Source organism: Prosopis cineraria, unplaced genomic scaffold (assembly GCF_029017545.1).
Source record: "Prosopis cineraria cultivar Desert tree isolate PC_DT_omini unplaced genomic scaffold, ASM2901754v1 PC8, whole genome shotgun sequence".
Classification (NCBI taxonomy): domain Eukaryota; kingdom Viridiplantae; phylum Streptophyta; class Magnoliopsida; order Fabales; family Fabaceae; genus Prosopis; species Prosopis cineraria.
In genome coordinates, this window is record NW_026555339.1 from 14686282 (window position 1) to 14703240 (window position 16959).

General features: G+C 35.8%; 3 protein-coding genes and 1 pseudogene across 7 annotated transcripts; 1 reads left to right on the top strand and 3 right to left on the bottom strand.

Annotated features, from left to right (window-relative positions):
* The first annotated feature begins 1356 nt into the window (after positions 1-1356).
* On the top strand, positions 1357-9109 carry LOC129318019 (pentatricopeptide repeat-containing protein At3g22150, chloroplastic). 4 transcript variants are annotated; one of them, XM_054962513.1, is made up of 4 exons: positions 1357-3979; positions 4173-4406; positions 6177-6909; positions 8228-9109. In XM_054962513.1, the coding sequence occupies exon 1, from the start codon at positions 1367-1369 to the stop codon at positions 3836-3838; it is 2472 nt and encodes an 823-aa protein (XP_054818488.1). In that variant the 5' UTR covers positions 1357-1366; the 3' UTR covers positions 3839-3979; positions 4173-4406; positions 6177-6909; positions 8228-9109. The 4 variants fall into 4 exon arrangements, with proteins under 4 accessions (XP_054818488.1, XP_054818487.1, XP_054818486.1 ...); XM_054962512.1 differs by lacking the exon at positions 8228-9109 and having other exon boundaries at positions 6109-7053; XM_054962511.1 differs by lacking the exon at positions 8228-9109 and having other exon boundaries at positions 6177-7053.
* On the bottom strand, positions 5216-6834 carry LOC129318021 (isoflavone 7-O-methyltransferase-like). Its single transcript, XM_054962518.1, has 2 exons — positions 6100-6834; positions 5216-5676 (listed from the first exon to the last, which is right to left on the bottom strand). The coding sequence occupies exons 1-2, from the start codon at positions 6805-6807 to the stop codon at positions 5374-5376; spliced, it is 1011 nt and encodes a 336-aa protein (XP_054818493.1). The 5' UTR covers positions 6808-6834; the 3' UTR covers positions 5216-5373.
* On the bottom strand, positions 7619-8921 carry LOC129318020 (isoflavone-7-O-methyltransferase 9-like). Of its 2 annotated transcripts, XM_054962517.1 has the most exons (3): positions 8601-8921; positions 8151-8498; positions 7619-8015 (listed from the first exon to the last, which is right to left on the bottom strand). In XM_054962517.1, the coding sequence occupies exons 1-3, from the start codon at positions 8919-8921 to the stop codon at positions 7713-7715; spliced, it is 972 nt and encodes a 323-aa protein (XP_054818492.1). In that variant the 3' UTR covers positions 7619-7712. The 2 variants fall into 2 exon arrangements, with proteins under 2 accessions (XP_054818492.1, XP_054818491.1); XM_054962516.1 differs by having other exon boundaries at positions 8151-8921.
* A 4061-nt stretch (positions 9110-13170) lies between the features above and the next one.
* On the bottom strand, positions 13171-16724 carry LOC129317357 (alpha-L-arabinofuranosidase 1-like; annotated as a pseudogene).
* Between the last annotated feature and the right edge of the window lie 235 nt (positions 16725-16959).

Below are 16959 nucleotides of genomic sequence, written 5' to 3' on the forward strand. Positions count from 1 at the left end.
TCACTCATGTCTTGTAGAAGATATGAAAAACTAGATGCAATAAAGTTTGTTAGAAAAAATATAGTTAGGACAAAGAAATTGTCTTCTCTTGCACTCAGCAAATTATGAATAACCTAAAACTCCAATCAAGAATTAAACTCTTAACTAAGCAGAGTGAAATATATGTAGCTAATTGGTTCTCATGAAGTAAGTAGGGTCAAACTCAACCATGACGATTCAATCAATATTAATGGACAATCTTGTCTATGAAGACCTCATTTATGATGATCAAGGTAATTTAAATATGAGATTTTTCAAATATTTTGGATATATTCCTAGCACAGATACAAAACTTTTGAATATTTTTTAATGTGTCAACCTTTGTTCGAGTGCTGCTTTCACCAAAATTAATATATACTTTGATTCTTTAGAAGTTTTGTTGCTCGCCAAGCACAATTTCTCTTTGAGCCATCCCTTGTATGAAACTATTAAGGAAATCAAGATTTTGTTATGAGAGATTGAATAATTACCTTTGATTATGTATTTAGATAAACAAATAAATGTATCAATTTACTTGCTTGCCAAGCATTTAAAGAGAATTTTGATGTTATGATTTTCAATTATCCTCTTCTAAAGTGTAGAAACTTTATGATTTTTGAGATGACTTGATTTGTTTGTCTCCTTTGTGAGTCCTTATATTAAACAAAGTAAATTACTTAATGTGAAAAGTGATAAATAATTTTGCAAAAAGGCACTGCCAATAAATAATAGATATACATTATATTTTCCCTAAGATCTAGCATAAATTCTCACATCTCTATGTATCTTTTAAGAATAATAAAACTTTTAATTTTTAAAATTTTCTTATTTTTTATTTTATTCCTAAAATTTAATTTTGATGAATTAAATTCTTAAAGTTTGATCACCATGGCAAAAAAATAACCGGGACCATTGTAAAAGAAAATAAAACCATAACTCCAAAAAATTAATTATATATAGATATTAAACTTCAGTAAAATATATATGTTGATATTAAACTTTAGGATTGATTCTATTTGAACAACTTAAAAAAATTTGAAAAAATATAAGTTTTATTGTTCTTATTTTTAAATTTAAATTATTATTTGTTTTTAAAATTTTATACAACTCTAAAAATTCAAATTTCTTGCACAAACATACAATTGCTTTTTGTTATCAGAAAGACACAATTTTTTTGGACAATGAACAAATGTGTGATTAAATTTTTTTGACATCACAAAGACAAGGTTAGATTAAGTTTAAGATTAATTTCTTATTTTTCTTGGCTGCCATTAATTTTATTCTGCATATTTATAACTTCGTGATTATCCTGAGCTTATTCTCAAGAGCCAAGGCTCCCAACTTCTCCATGGCTTCTTCTGCTTCCCCACTTCTTCCTCTTCCTCTATCCGCTCCCAATTCACATTCTCTCTCCACTGACATTACCGATTCCTTCTCGCTCTTGTCAATTCCGAACCCTACACTCAAAACCCCTACAATTCGCTCTCGCCTTAGCAAACTATGTCAAGAAGGCCAACCTCACCTTGCTCGCCAATTGTTCGACAGTCTTCCTCGCCCTTCCACTGTTCTATGGAACACCATCATCATTGGATTCATCTGCAACAACATGCCCTTAGAAGCCTTGTTGTTCTACAGTCAAATGAAGTCTACCCCAGGTACTCGATTCGATTCTTATACTTACTCTTCCACTCTCAAGGCCTGTGCTGAAACTCGAAACCTTAGAGCTGGTAAAGCGGTGCATTGCCATTTCCTTCGGTGCCAATCGAACCCAAACCCCAGTAGGATTGTGTATAATTCGCTCTTGAATATGTACTCTACGTGCTTGAGTGGTGTGGAATATTGTGGTTCGAAGAATGACTATGTGCTTAAAGTGTTCAACTTTATGCGTAAACGAAATGTTATTGCTTGGAATACCTTGATTTCATGGTATGTGAAGAAGGAGGCGCACGCTGAAGCAGTTAAACTGTTCAGCACGATGATGAAAATGAGAATAACGCCGAGTTCTGTCAGTTTTGTGAATGTATACCCTGCTGTATCGAGCTTGGGAGATTATAAGATTGCAGATGTATTTTATGGGTTGCTTCATAAATTTGGGTGTGAATATGTGGAGGATGTGTTTGTTGTGAGCTCAGCTATAAATATGTATGCTGAGCTTGGCTACCTTAGTTATGCTAGGTTGGTTTTTGATCAATGTAAAGAGAGGAATACTGAGATATGGAACACTATGATTGGTGGATATGTTCAAAATAACTGTCCAATTGAAGCAATCAGCATTTTCATTCAAGCCTTAGAATCAAAAGAGGCTGTATGCGATGATCTGACTTTTCTATCAGCCCTAACTGCTATTTCACTGTTGCAGAAGATAAAAATGGCTGAGCAGCTACATGCATTTATTTTGAAAAGTATGGCAATCTTACCAGTTATTATTCTGAATGCCATTATTGTTATGTACTCAAGGTGCGATTCAATTGATACATCGTTCAAAGTTTTCCATAAGATGCTTGAAAGGGATGTAGTTTCGTGGAATACCATGATTTCTGCTTTTGTGCAAAATGGTTTGGATGAGGAAGCACTATTGCTTGTCTATGAGATGCAGAACCAAGGGTTTATGATTGATTCTGTGACCGTGACTTCTCTTCTTTCTACAGCTTCTAATCTTAGGAGCAAAGGTATTGGAAAGCAGACTCATGCATATGCAATTCGTCATGGGATACAATTTGAGGGCATGGAAAGCTATCTAATAGATATGTATGCAAAATGTGGTTTGGTTAAACCTTCAGAATGGATATTTGAGCAAAACTGTCCAGGTGATAAAGATCATGCTACATGGAATGCAATGATTGCTGGTTACACCCAGAATGGGCTGCATGAAAAAGCCTTTCTGATTCTTGGAGAGATGCTTGAGCAGAGGGTAACACCAAATGCTGTTACTTTAGCATCAATTCTTCCAGCTTGTAGTTCAACGGGAATCATAGCCTTTGCCAAGGAACTTCATGGATTCTCCATTCGTCACAGCTTAGACCAAAATGTTTACGTGGGAACTGCTTTAATTGACACATATTCCAAATCAGGTGCAATCAGTTATGCGGAAAATGTGTTTACTTGTATACCTGAGAGGAATTCAATCACTTTTACCACAATGATGTTGGGTTATGGCCAGCATGGGATGGTTAAGAGAGCTCTTACTTTGTTTCATTCTATGCAGGAATCTGGCCATAAACCTGATGCTGTTACTTTCGTTGCCATCTTGTCTGCTTGTGGTTATGCTGGAATGGTTGATGAAGGTCTGAAAATATTTGAGTCTATGGAGAAAGTACATAAAATTAAGCCCTCCGTTGAACACTATGGCTGTGTTACTGACATGTTAGGGAGGGTAGGCAGGGTGCTTGAAGCGTATGAGTTTGTCAAGGGATTGGGTGAAGATGGTAATGCACTAGAAATTTGGGGATCACTTCTTGGTGCTTGCAGAAATCATGGATGCTTTGAATTGGGAAAAGTAATTGCTAACAAGTTGATTGATTTGGAGGCACAAAAAGGGATAGCAGGTTACCATGTTTTGCTCTCAAATATGTTTGCAGAAGAAGGAAAGTGGCAAAACGTTGACAAAGTGAGAATTCGGATGAAGGAAAAAGGTTTGCAGAAGGAAACAGGTTGTAGTTGGGTTGAGATTGCTGGGTCTGTGAACTTCTTCGTATCTAAAGATGAGAGCCATCCTGAAAGTGATCAGATATATAGTATTCTTGACAGGTTAACTATGGAGATGAAACATGAAGGTTATAAGGCATTTTACAGGCCAAAATTATGGGATCTTGGGATATGATGAATGAGATGAATTTTGAACAGATTTGTCAACACAAGTAAATTCTTCGTTACTCAAGGTTACAGAAAGCAAGAAAATGAAGGTAGCTTGTCATTACACTGGTCACAGGCTTGGTTTCAGTTTAAGACATAACACTGCAAGGTAACAAATCTTGTAGTGTCCAAGTGCAACGTAAAATGATTTGTTATATCTAATACAAGTGTTTGGTTTATGTTAATCATGGTACAGCATTTTTAGTGTCTCCTTGTTTTATAGTTAATAATTGTTCTCCAGCTGGCATAAATTTTGCCATCTGAAACTTCGACTTAATCAAGCTTTTTATTCCATGAAACAGATTGATATTGATTTCCAATGCTTCCAGTTCACGTATAATATAATATGATGCACTTTTGAGAGTTGGAACAGACCTTGTGAAGTGTATTCTTCGGTCCAGATTGTCACTCATAGCTGCCTGTTTGTGTCCATATATAATATGATGCACATAAGTGCTGGAAGCTCTACCAAGGGAGGTTATATAACCATCCGTATTGTAATTGATTCAGAACCAAGCAAGGGAATGGCATGTCAGGTCAGTTTCTGCCATTTCCTAAGCTGATATTCTTGTCTTCTGTTGCCTTACTATGATAACTATACTATGCATGACATTGTGCTGGTTTGGTTTCTTCGTCGAAACCCATCAAAATAACTATTTAGTGTCTTGTAACATTCTTTAAATGCTGTTCCCTGAATACTATTTTCTGATTATTTATAAGGTTGTCTATACTAGGTAATAGGTCTTGTGTTTCTGGATTTCGGTTATGCTGAATGGCCTGGGTGTTATGATGCAGAATTTGAAGTTTTTTGGGGCTTGAAATGCAAAATATGAAGTTGTTATTTTGCCTTCCGCACATCCCTGACACTAAGCTTATTTGGTGCATGGGAAATAATTTTAAAGGAATTGAGATGAAATATGTAAAAGGGATTGGCCTTAATGAATTGGAATGTCACCACCTCACTATAGACTTCATTGTTCATACTTGAAATGAAATGAATGTATAGTATAATCAAGTAAGGCTATGTTCCACAAAATATCAGAACATTCTAACCAGTAAAACCAATCGGGGTTTCAAGGGAGAATCATCCTGCAAGGAAATTGAAAAAAAAAAATGGAGTTATCGGATGACAGGAAAAAGACAAGTCTAATTGAATGGAGATGGGCATAACTAGAATGCCACCATGAATTGTTGACTGCAAGGAAATATTGGCCTTTGGAATAGCTAGTGGATGAGAAATTCCACATTGCCTTGCTTAGAGATATCATTATTAGCTTGTTCTGTCATTGTTTTTCGCTTCACTTGACTCAGTGATAACCTTGTATTGAAACATGAATGCTTTTTAATTGCTAGATGATTCAATCAACTATTCTTATAAGAGAGGGACCAACTTTTCTATTGTTGGAGCTATTTAAAGTGCAGAAATATTATAACACTTCTTGTTCCACTGCAAATTTATTCAGTTTAAAACATGTAAAACTAGTTATTGGGTTCCAACCAAATCTAAGGATGAAGCACAATGAGAGACCGAAAGCCCAATATGGGAAACAGCTGGTAATCTGTGAAGCCTGCTTTCTGGAATAGTTGCTTCCATTCTTCCTCAGACCTCTCTTTTGCATCAAACTCAGCCATTAAAATTATGTTGTATAGGAGTTTTGTTTCCATCAGTTCATGATTGTCTTGCTTTTCGTTTAACACTGTGTCTATGATGATCACTTTTCCTCCTTGGCCATTGCCGGAGATAGCTTCTTTGGCATTTTTGAGTATTTTTATGCAATCATCATCCCCCCAATCGTGCAAAACCCACTGTAAATGCGAAAAGCAAACAATAACTTAATATGCCAAGTATTCCATGTTTGAATATTAACATTTTCATGCTAATTATTCCTTTAATTTCTTAATAATTTTTTGATAATATTCTATCATAACAAAAAAGATGCTATTCTGGAATTTATAATTTTAAAACTCTAAAAGCTTGAATGTAATTGTTTATTCAAAGGGCTTTGGTCCCTGAGGGGTTAAAGATTTGGAAGAAATTACACTTCGCTTTACAATATAGTTTAATTATAATTACATGACATGAATTTTAAAATGTAATGAAAATGCAACTTATTTGAACTATCATTAAAACTGGAAACGTTGTATGTCATTTAAAATTAACATCTGAAATACATGAATTGACATAAAAGAAACTTTGGGGGAAACTTCTGGCTTATTCTGATAATTTACCTTGATCAGAACTGCATCAGCATGAGGGATGGTTTTGAGCATGTCCCCACTTACAAAACTCAAATTGGTGTCTCCAGATAAGCCTGCAACAATCTCAGGAAGATCCAGCACGATGCATTTCAACATGGGAAATGCTTCACAGATAATCTTGGCAGTGGTCCCAGTTCCACCACCAACATCAACAATGGAATTCAAGCCCTCAAAAACAGATTCCAAGTCACTCAGTGCCACTTTCATGAATAGAGAATCACTAGACATTGCTTCTTGGAAGGCTGCCAAGTCTGCAGGGTTTTGATTAAGGAAGTCATAAAAGCCTACCCCAAATGCTGTCTCTCTCAATGTTTTTTCCTTCCCACGAACCCATTTTCCTAACTGATGATACATCTCAAGCCTAGTGGGCCTAAGGGCCCACTGAACCATTGAAGATAAACAATGGTTTGTGCCACTCACAAGAAGCTGAGATGCAGAAGTGAGATCATATGCTACTTCACTTTCTTCTTCAATGTTGTTGCTTTCGATGATAGAGAAGAGGCCATTGTGCGCCAGCAAGCGCATGAGCCCTTTCACGAAGTTAGCTTTTGAGGGTGGGACTTTGAGAGCTGACACCAACTGAGATATAGAGATGGGTTGGCCATTCTTGTGGATTATGTCTGGTATTTCAAGCTCAATGGCACACTTGAGACATGCAGAAGACATCCAAAAGTACATGTGTTTGTACAGCTGGGCTTGGCCATGAAAAAGCTCCCTGGTTTTGCCTCCAATTCCATCCATTGACGTAGTGAGGTGGAATTGCCAAATGAATTGTTGAAGGTACTTTTCCTTCAGACAATATGGTAGCTATATTAGGTTTCAGTGCCCCATTGGTAATTGTGCTTTTGCCAAGTGTAAAACATGCATGTAACTTTTGTTCTTTGAATGACACATTAGCGCCTTTGTCTTGGTTATGTCATTAAATTTGATTCTTTCCAATTTAAACAACAATGAAGACTGAAAGAGACGGCGAAACAATAAAAAATGCATGTAACATATTTTTTTCTTATTTTTTTGAAAAGTTGTTTACTTCGAAATATTTTTCTGATATTTTATTATTTATTTATTTGAAAGGATCTTAATTTGTTTACTGCCTGGAGCTCACATGCTTATGTTTTCAAAAAAAATTGAGAAAGGTGATACGCCAAAGAAACTTCTCTTTGCCATGATTAAAGGTTGTAATTGATTCATAACTGAGCAAGGAAGAAAGATGACAATTAAGGTCGGTTACTTCCATGTCTTCCCTTAAATAGTTATAACCATGCATGATATTGTGCTATTGTAATTTCTTTCTGGTCTTGTAGCGTATTTTAACAGAGGTACACTAACTAGTTTTTTTTTTTTTTTTTAATCAGCAATAACTTAATTATTTTTTTTCACTCAACTCGTTAATGACTTCATGTAGACATGAATGCTTATTAATTGCTAGATGATTCAGCTGCTGTTATAATGAGATGGGGACCAATTTCTTTATAGCTCTATGTTATAGGTCATTAAAATTGCAAAAGTATCATAACTCTTGTTCTGCTGCGAATTTATTCAGTTTTATATTTGTAATACTAGTAATTAGATTCCAAGCAAATCTAAGGGTTGAGCACAATGAGAGACCTAAAGCCAAATATCGGAAATATCTGATAATCTGTGAAGCCTGCTTTCAGGAAAAGTTCCTTCCATTCTTCCTCAGTTCTCTCTTTTGACTTGAACTCAGCTGCCAGGACTATGTTGAATAATAGCTTTGTTTCTAGCAGTTCTTTCTGGTCTTCCTTTTCATTCAAAACTGTATCTATGATGATCACTTTTCCTCTTCTTCCATTGCCTGAAATAGCTTCCTTGGCATTTTTGAGTATCTTTATGCAATCATCATCACCCCAGTCATGCAAAACCCACTGTAAAAAACGAAAATGGTATGAAAAATGGATAGTAATTTAACATACCAAGTTAAGTAAATGACTAGTGATTGATTTTCCCTTTGTTATGTAAGGTGTTTTTTCCTGTATATAATTTCAGTAGAATGTATTTACCTTTATGAGAACTGCGTCAGCATTAGGGATGGATTTGAGCATGTCCCCACCAACAAAAGTCACGTTGGTGTTTTCAGATAAATCTGCTACAACCTCAGGAAGATCCAGTACTGTGCATTTCAGCTTTGGGAAAGCTTCGCTGATAATCTTAGCAGTTGTCCCATTTCCACCACCAACATCAACGATGTAACTCAATCCATCAAAAACAGATTCCAAATCTCTGAGTGCCACTTTCATGAATCTAGAATCACTAGCCATTGCTTCTTGAAAGGCCGCCAAATCTGCTGGGTTTTGAGTAAGGAAGTCATAAGTGCCTAGGCCAGATGACGTCCCTCTCAGTGTGTTTTCCTGCCCACAAACCCATTTCCCCAAGTTATGATAAAGATTAAACAAAGCAGGGCTTACAGCCAAATGAACCATTGAACATAGACAAAGGTCTGTGCCATTCACAAGAAGCTTTGATGCAGGAGTGAGATCATATGCCTCTTCACTTTCTTCTTCAGTTGTATTACTTTTGCTGATAGCAAAGAGGCCATTGTGAGCCAGCAAGCGCATAAGCCCTTTCACAAAGGTAGCTTTAGAGGGTGGAACATTGAGAGCTGACACCAGCTGAGATAGAGGGATGGGTTGGCCATGCTTGTGGATTACGCCTGGTATTTCAAGATCAGTGGCACATTTGAGACATGAAGAGGACATCCAAAGATACATGAGCTTGTACAATTGGGCTTGGCCATGAAACAACTCACAGGTTCTCTCTCCAATTTCATCCATGGATGAAGAGGATGAATTGTTGCAGATTCGTCTCCTTCATCCAATTTATTCACCACATTTAGTTTCAGTTACTTTGTGAGAATTGCGCTTTTGCCAAGTGTAAAACATGCATGCAAGATTTTGTCATTGGAACAACACGTTAGCCCCTAGTCTTATTATAAATATAAAAGATACTTAATGTCATTAAATGCTACTCTCTTTACAATTGAAACAATAATGAAGTCTGAAAAGGAGTTACACAGCACAACAAAAAAATTTATGCAATATTTTTTTTTTACTTGGTTTTAAAATTCATTTACTTGAAAATATTTTTTAATATTTTACTAGTTATTTATTTATTTGGAAAGATCCAAATTTGTGTAACTGCCAATAGATCACGTGCGAAGAAGTTACTTATCTCTCTCTCTCTTTCTTTCCTTTTTAAATTCGAGGATGATTGTTTTATCTTTTAAAATTAAGAGGGTTTGTTAAAAAAAAAAAAAACTTTCTTTATAGTTTATTTTAAGAAGATACTCTCAACAGGCACTTTCCATTTGATATGAAGAGTGCTCTTTAGAATATAGTCAAATATAAAATAAATACTGGTTTCAATCACATTTATGTTTGAGGGTTAAGGTACAAATCAATCCTCGATATTTTCATTTAGGTGCACTCCATGTTTTAAAGTTTTTTTTTTTTTTTCACAATGTCGCCTAATCGTTTTTTATTTATGTACAATGTCACCTGATAGAGTTTGATTGCATTGACTGTTGATTGTTATATGCATTATTTGCAGCCACGTGGCATATTTTCAAAATTAAAAAAAATTTAAAAATAATAAAAAAAACACGTCATTTCTTCTTCTTCTTCCCTAGGTTTAAAAAAAAAAGAAAAAGAAAAATCTCTTCTTCCTCATGCAACCTTTTCCTTCACTTCGGTCCCCTTCTCATCCTCTCCAATAAAAAACCAAGCTAATCAGTTAGAACCTCAGACCATTAATGAAAAAGAACAAGGATGAACGATTCCAAACAAAGAATAAGAGAAAAAAAAAAAATCCAGATCTGAAATCAATTCTTGAACATTTAAAACACTGAGAATCAGAGAACCAGTAATACCAACAAGAGATTACACGCTTGCAGAACCAACAAATCAATCATATAAGCAAGAAATCAATATCCAAATCACGAAGGCAAATCAAAATTGAACAAATGAAACCCATCAATCAAATTCCCAGATTAGAAAGCAAGGAGCAAGAATCCAAAACCCAGAACCCGTTGTTGCCACCTCCTCCAATATCTCCCCCGGCGTCCCCACATCTTTCTTCGCCACCATCTATGAACCCAAATCTTGGTTCAAATCTTGATCAAACTAGATAAATTAGATTCATAAAGCCATGCATAATCGAAGGAACAAGGAAGGTGCTTGAATGAACCCATTTGAAATGAACCCTCTCGCACATCGAAGGATATTCGAAAACCTAGAATCCTAGAAATCCATAAGCCCAGAAATGAAGGTGTCAAGCCACGCATAATCAAAGGAACAAGAAAGGTCACAGACATTTCTCCATCGCAACCCACAATCAAAGTTGTCGAGCCACACACAAGCTTTAGTCATCGTCTTCACGGGGCGCGATTGCTCTACCTTACATCGCCATTCTTCGCGCGAGGTTCTCGATTCCTTCCTCACCATCTTCAAGAAAGAGATCCTATCAAGCTTGGAGGAGAGAAGTAAAAGGGGGTCGACCATCGATGTTGGGGTAGGAAGAATAGGTTGAAGAAGAAGAGGATGATGGTTTGTGAATGGGAACTGGATTTGGAGGAGGAGGACGAAGAAGAGGGCAAAGGAGGAAGGCGAATAGATTTGGGTTTGGAGAGAAGTGAAAGGGCAGAGAGAAGGGAATCACACGTGATGCTAATGTGGCAAGCCAACAAGGCGGTCAACAGTCAAATTTTTTAGCTTAATGGTCAAAGTAGTCAAATAGTTAAGTTAGGGTGATATTGTACCATTTTAAAAAACATTCGAGGAGTAAAATTGCGTCGAAAAATATTTTAGAATATGGGCTGTGCTTAGGTGGAAATATTAAGGATAGATTTGTATCTTAATCTTATGTTTAACAAACCATTTTCCAAGAAAATTAATAAACTTTTGAAATCTCACATAAATATTTTTTTTTGGAAAGCCAATATTTTATTTTATTTATTGAAATAATTAATCACTTAACCTTGTCTTTTTCCACATCATGTGGAATAAAATAAAAAGACAAATTATGTTGGATGATTCCGTTTTGTTTGAAAACACAATGATTTTTGAGTATAAGCTTGAAAAAGAAGAATTGTAAAGAAAGATTGAAATAACAGATACGTGAGAAAAAAGTGAAAATAACCTATAGGCTTTATTGCTTGATTGGCATAAAATACTAAATTTACTCTCTCACATTTTTGCATTTACGTGTTCTTGTGCTATCCAATACGTGAACAGTTTACATTATATGATGCAACAAAAGTATGAACACGAAATTGTAAACTAACGTTTCAAATTGATTGATAGTGGCTTCAATTTTTAATATATATATATATATATATTTTTTTTTTTCCTGAGCACAATTATTCCCATTGTACTTTGGCAAACCCAAACCCGAACCTGAGGACGGAAAATGCCAAACTCACAACTCCACTTTAATATTTAATTAACATACATGGTACCCATGTAATAAAGAAAATATACCTGTGAAATTTAGAATGAATCTAATCTTTCTCGGATATGCAACTCATCGGTAATTTTAATAAGGATTTAGATTTGTCAAGCACATATATAACTTTTTAGAATTTCTAAAATTCTTTTATCAAGTTTCAAGCATACTTTTCTATCATCGAAATTATCTATCTATATATTTAAAAAAGATTGATGTAGATGCAACAAAAAATTTCACCGCAACCATCGCCCTAAACTCTTGAATTAAAGTATAATTTTAAAAGTATTTATCAATGGATTTTATATTTATTTTTGAATTTTTTTAAATACTATAATTTATATCCTTTTTAATTTTTAGGGTTAAGGAGCAAATAGGATCTTGAACTATTGCTTGAAAATCATCCTTGGCCCTAAACTCTTAAAATATGCAAAATAAACCTTACAATCTTAAATTTATAGCAAAATAAAATCTGACTGCTAACATTTTAACACTGTTACTATTGTGGGTATCATAACAGTTAGGGTTAAATTTATAAGAAAATAAACCTTGAACAGTACCTGCGTGAACAGTAATAATATTAAAAAGTTAACGGTTAAGGTTTATTTTATTATAAATTTAAAAATTTAAAGTTTATTTTGAATATTTTAAGAGTTCAGGATCTAAGACGATTTTCGAGCAAGAGTTTAAAGTCTTATTTACTCATTAACCTTAATTTTTATGCCATTTAGCTTGGCTTCCCCTCTGTCTTCATTTATTTATTGATTTATTTTTTTGATAGACGTCTTTCTTTATTTTATGTTGCAAGTTTAGTTTAAAAATTTGAAGAACAATTCATAAGAATACTACATAAATGAGATATATAGACTTTCTAAAAGAAGAACAAGAAAGAATATCCGTCCACCCCTTCCACCTCTAATGTTCACATTTAATATTGACACTTTGATTTTCATGAACTTCCTCAAGAGCATTTTCGTGTCTGCATCTGTTCTAGATTTTTTCGTAATCTGTTGCTCAACTCCTTTCTCCATGTCTTATGATGAAAAAAATTTAAGGATGATCATTTTATCTTGTAAAATTAATAGAGTTCTTGCACAAAACTTCACTTTATGTTGTTTTTAAGAAGATGCTTTGAGTAGCTCATATTTTTCGATGCCCTTTCATATGATATGAAGAGCGCTCTTAAGGCGAAAATCAGACACAATCCGGTTTCAATTGCATTTATGTCTAACAAACCATTTGCTGGGAAAGTTTATAAAATTTTGAAATTCACATACATGTTTTATCTTTTTTGGAAAGCCAATGTCTTATTTTATTTTTTGAAATAATTAATCGCTTAACCTTATTTTATTTAATGATTCCATTTTGTCTGAAAATACAATGATTTTTGAGTATAGGCTTGAGAAGGAAGAATTGTAAAGAAAAATAATAAAATAACTCATGCGAAAGAAAAAAAAATGTTAAAAATTCATACGCTTTACTGCTTGATTGATGCTTTACGTTGGATATTAACAACTCGAGGGTTGCTCTCTTACATTCTTGCATTAACATATTCTAGTTCTATCCAATATGTGAACAATTTTACACGCACACATTTATATGTATATTCGAGTTGGTTGATCACTTTGGAAATTCAAATGAAGCCACTGAATTTGGGGGAAGCACGACGGTCATAGTGGGGCGAGCATTCTCAAGTAGACCCACTTGCGGTACAACCTGCACATTCGAGGCACAAAAACTTGCATAAGAGGTTGACTTTTGAATGGGCATTTCACACCTACTAGCTAGGTGATACTTCTTTATTGCGGGGAACCTAAAACATGATTCAAATGCATGTTCTATAAATATTACTAGCGGTTATAGATTTAATATCTTACAGCCGGGGCCTCTGCGTTGCATAAAATTTAAGAAAAGAGCCACGGTGTTCAAGAACTGTGGATAGCGTGGCTCGTTGATGAATGCATCTCCTAATTATTTTACATTGTTTAAGATGTTCATGATTTACTTATAGCTAGGCAAAAGATGAAACAATATTTAAAATAACATAAAGTTATACCTTCTTGGGATTATCAAAGGAATTCTCGTCCTTGACATTGGTAGATGTGAGCAATGTAAAAGTTGATCCTGAAAGATTCGCATTCGAGTCCAAGCCATCAATTGTAATGCCAAGGGTCGCCATCTCGTCATCAAAGTTCACAACCTAAAGAGATATATGGGATCTCAAATGAGCACAACCTCTTTAGCATTCGATTAACTCGAGCATATATGATGGATCGTCCATGCATTACCTTGATTCTCAGATAGCTCTTTTTGTTCTCCTGATTTTCCCAAACAATTGCCGACCCGACAATCGAAGCTGGGGCTTCAAGCGTTGAGTTAATATATGTAGCTCGGCTTGATTGTGAGAAGAGTTGTTGTAACCAATAGCTTGGAGTTCCATAACTTCGGTATGAGTCAAATACAATAGCGTCTGGTATCCACCTATATATCCACACAAAATCGCACAATCTCAATCTTGTATTACACAAATGCGTGAACGTAGAAGAAGCTCAAAAAGAAAATAATTGAGCATATTACTTCTTGTCATTTATATTTACAAAAAGTGGTGCATAGCAGACCATTCCAACAACATCACTGCATCGGAGCAAGAGAGGATATTTGTCAGCGCGTGAGCATTATGCAAGTTGTAAACCGACTAAATGATATCATTAAGAAAATTTGACAATCAAGAGATCAATGAACCTGTTCTTTTCCAACCCCATAAGGAACGCGGCTTCACCCAAGGCAGACAAGAGGGTTCCAAATCCAGCATCTTGTTGCCAAACGGCATACTCACTTACGAATGCTTTGGGGCCAGCACGGTTCAAAGAATCAAATTTGTTATACATTGAGAAGATACTCCTAGAGCTTGTGTAAACATGGAAGTCAAACAAATCTGCTGGATGATCTAATGGAGTGGTGGTAGCATCACAGTTCGAGATTATTTGAATATCTGGATAGCGATGCTTTATGGCATTATAGAACTTAAGGTAGTTTCCTAGGTAGTTATACATTCCACAGTCCTCATTTCCAATAGCAACGTATCGCAGATCGAAGGGTTCAGGGTGTCCTAAAGAAGCCCTTATCTTGCCCCATCTTGATGTGAGAGGACCTCTTGCAAACTCAATCCCATCTAGAGCTTCCTGGAAACACCAATGCAAAACAAGATCAACCCAACAAGAAAAGGAATACGGATTGATTTAAGAACACCATATGAAGTTGCAAAGGCTAAATTATACTTGTACAAAAGGCCATATGTCAGTCGTATTGATTTCTTCATGACGACTAATGCCAGCGTTAAATACCCATAGTGGTAAGGCACCAAGGTCTTCTGCGAGCTGCTCAAATAGAAAAAAAAAAAATTTGTAACAATATATAGACTGACACGTGCGTGCATGAGCAATGCTAACCCAATGAAGAGACGAATTATTGAAAAGCACGTACTTGAAGAAACTCTAAAAAGCCAAAGCCATCATCAGTCCAATAGCTCCATATATCATTAAAGTGACCTGGTCTCTTCTCCCATGGTCCGACGGTATCCTTCCACCTATATGCATTTCTCAAATGATCTCCTTCAACATAAGTGCCACCTAACACAATTGAATGGACCGGTGAATTTTAAGGAGGTCACATTGAGCAATCATTTTAAAGAAGCCTCTTAATATACACCATACTTCATATGCCTACCCGGAAATCGAAGAAATTTTGGTTTTAAGTCCGCAACCATTTGATAAAGGTCCTTCCGAAATCCATGTCCCTGATCCCGGGGGGGGGGGGGGAAGAAACATAGGCCTAGTCAAACTAGGTCATAGAAAACACAAAATAGAAGCAAAATCTCTTCAAGCATGTGCTTTAGATTAAGAGGACGAAAGAAAGAAAGGTAGCCCCACTCCTCTCGATGTGTGTTCTGCAGGGGTGGGGCATGCCTTTATCCTAGAAGATATCTTTAGAGTAAAATTCGCCCTTTTATATGGTCAAAGATATCATTCCAAATATGACATACATTGTATGTGTCTACGGGCATGGCTGAGACTTGGTCGAGCCAAATGTCTCCTTTTTGAGTTGTAGTAATTTGGAGGCTTGAATTATAGTCTGATCTTGTGGCTTCAAGAACCGTCTCCATCCTTCTCCACTTTGCAACATGCTTTGCAGAAGCCCTACATACAGTAATCATCCCTTATACTTTGTATGCACGCTACTTTATGCATGTTAAATATGAAAAGCGTGGCAATTAATCTAGGGGAAAGTGTCTCAGATCAATATATAACCTGATGTTAGATGATGCTAATTCTTGACCATTTGCTCCTGTGAATGAAACTTTCAGATCAATTGACCCTGACGAACGGACAAAGAAGACCACTTTGTACCTCTTCCCTTGCTCAATGTTCTATGAAGGAATAAGATTAATCACTTTGGAGTAAAATGCTGCAATCACATAACAACATATAACCAAAGGTTGAAAATTTATAGCCATACCATGCCCCAAAAACCAGGGTTAGAGAGACCGACTCCTTGAGGGCACTTATTGGGAGAATGGCAAAGGACATGCAGTTTCACAGCAACCTTATTGCGAGGAAAGCGCGAAGCAAGCTCAGTAGTCACGCGTATATTTGATTCATCTCCAATTATTGTCCATGGAGAAATACTTGAAGGAACCATTGCACCCCCGGCTTCAAAACCTTGACACATTGTCATAAATTCATGTTTAATTATCTGAATATGATATTTAAGGAAGAGTAGTCTCGGAGAGGAACATAAGTTTCATAATCACCTCTATTGTTCACAAGTTCTGCCCATAGCCCTCCAGACCCAGCATGATTAATCTCCTATAAAACAAGTCGTTAACAACCAGAGTGATGCACAGGCGCACACAAAAACATACAAACTTTAGTATCGCGCTGCATATTCACCTCAAAAAATGCACCAAAAAAATGTTCAGGAATAGGCCTTCCGGATCGAACATCTACATGTAGCGTCGCGTTGAGGGCATTGCATTGAGAAGAAATGGCTAATAGCACGAGCAAAAGAGCACAAGCTTTGTACGGTGACATTTTTGTGAATTTGTTCAACACCAACAGTTCTACTTCTTTCGACATGTGCTCGCAAGTTTATATAACCTTGGCCGGGAACTAAGTATAGACTTATATTTGTTGAGAGACAGGTCATACGAGATATCGTTTACATGTATGCCTAAGATATATGATCCTACGTGTCCCCGCAACTATTTCCAACACATAGCCAACAACCATGTTAGCTTTGGCATTTTAGGCAACGAGGCTCCTCGATCTAATTTCAGTATTCGAAACAGATTTAAAGCAAACTTTTGTTGTT

Bases quoted from the DNA above. Each gene is read 5' to 3' on its own strand.
- LOC129318020 (XM_054962516.1), bottom strand. From the start codon at position 8,921: ATGGATGAAATTGGAGAGAGAACCTGTGAGTTGTTTCATGGCCAAGCC. The intron at 8,016-8,150 runs GTAAATACATTC...CGTTTTTTACAG, and splicing joins CTGACGCAGTTCTCATAAAG to TGGGTTTTGCATGACTGGGG.
- LOC129318021 (XM_054962518.1), bottom strand. From the start codon at position 6,807: ATGTACTTTTGGATGTCTTCTGCATGTCTCAAGTGTGCCATTGAGCTT. The intron at 5,677-6,099 runs GTAAATTATCAG...TCGCATTTACAG, and splicing joins CTGATGCAGTTCTGATCAAG to TGGGTTTTGCACGATTGGGG.
- LOC129318019 (XM_054962513.1), top strand. From the start codon at position 1,367: ATGGCTTCTTCTGCTTCCCCACTTCTTCCTCTTCCTCTATCCGCTCCC.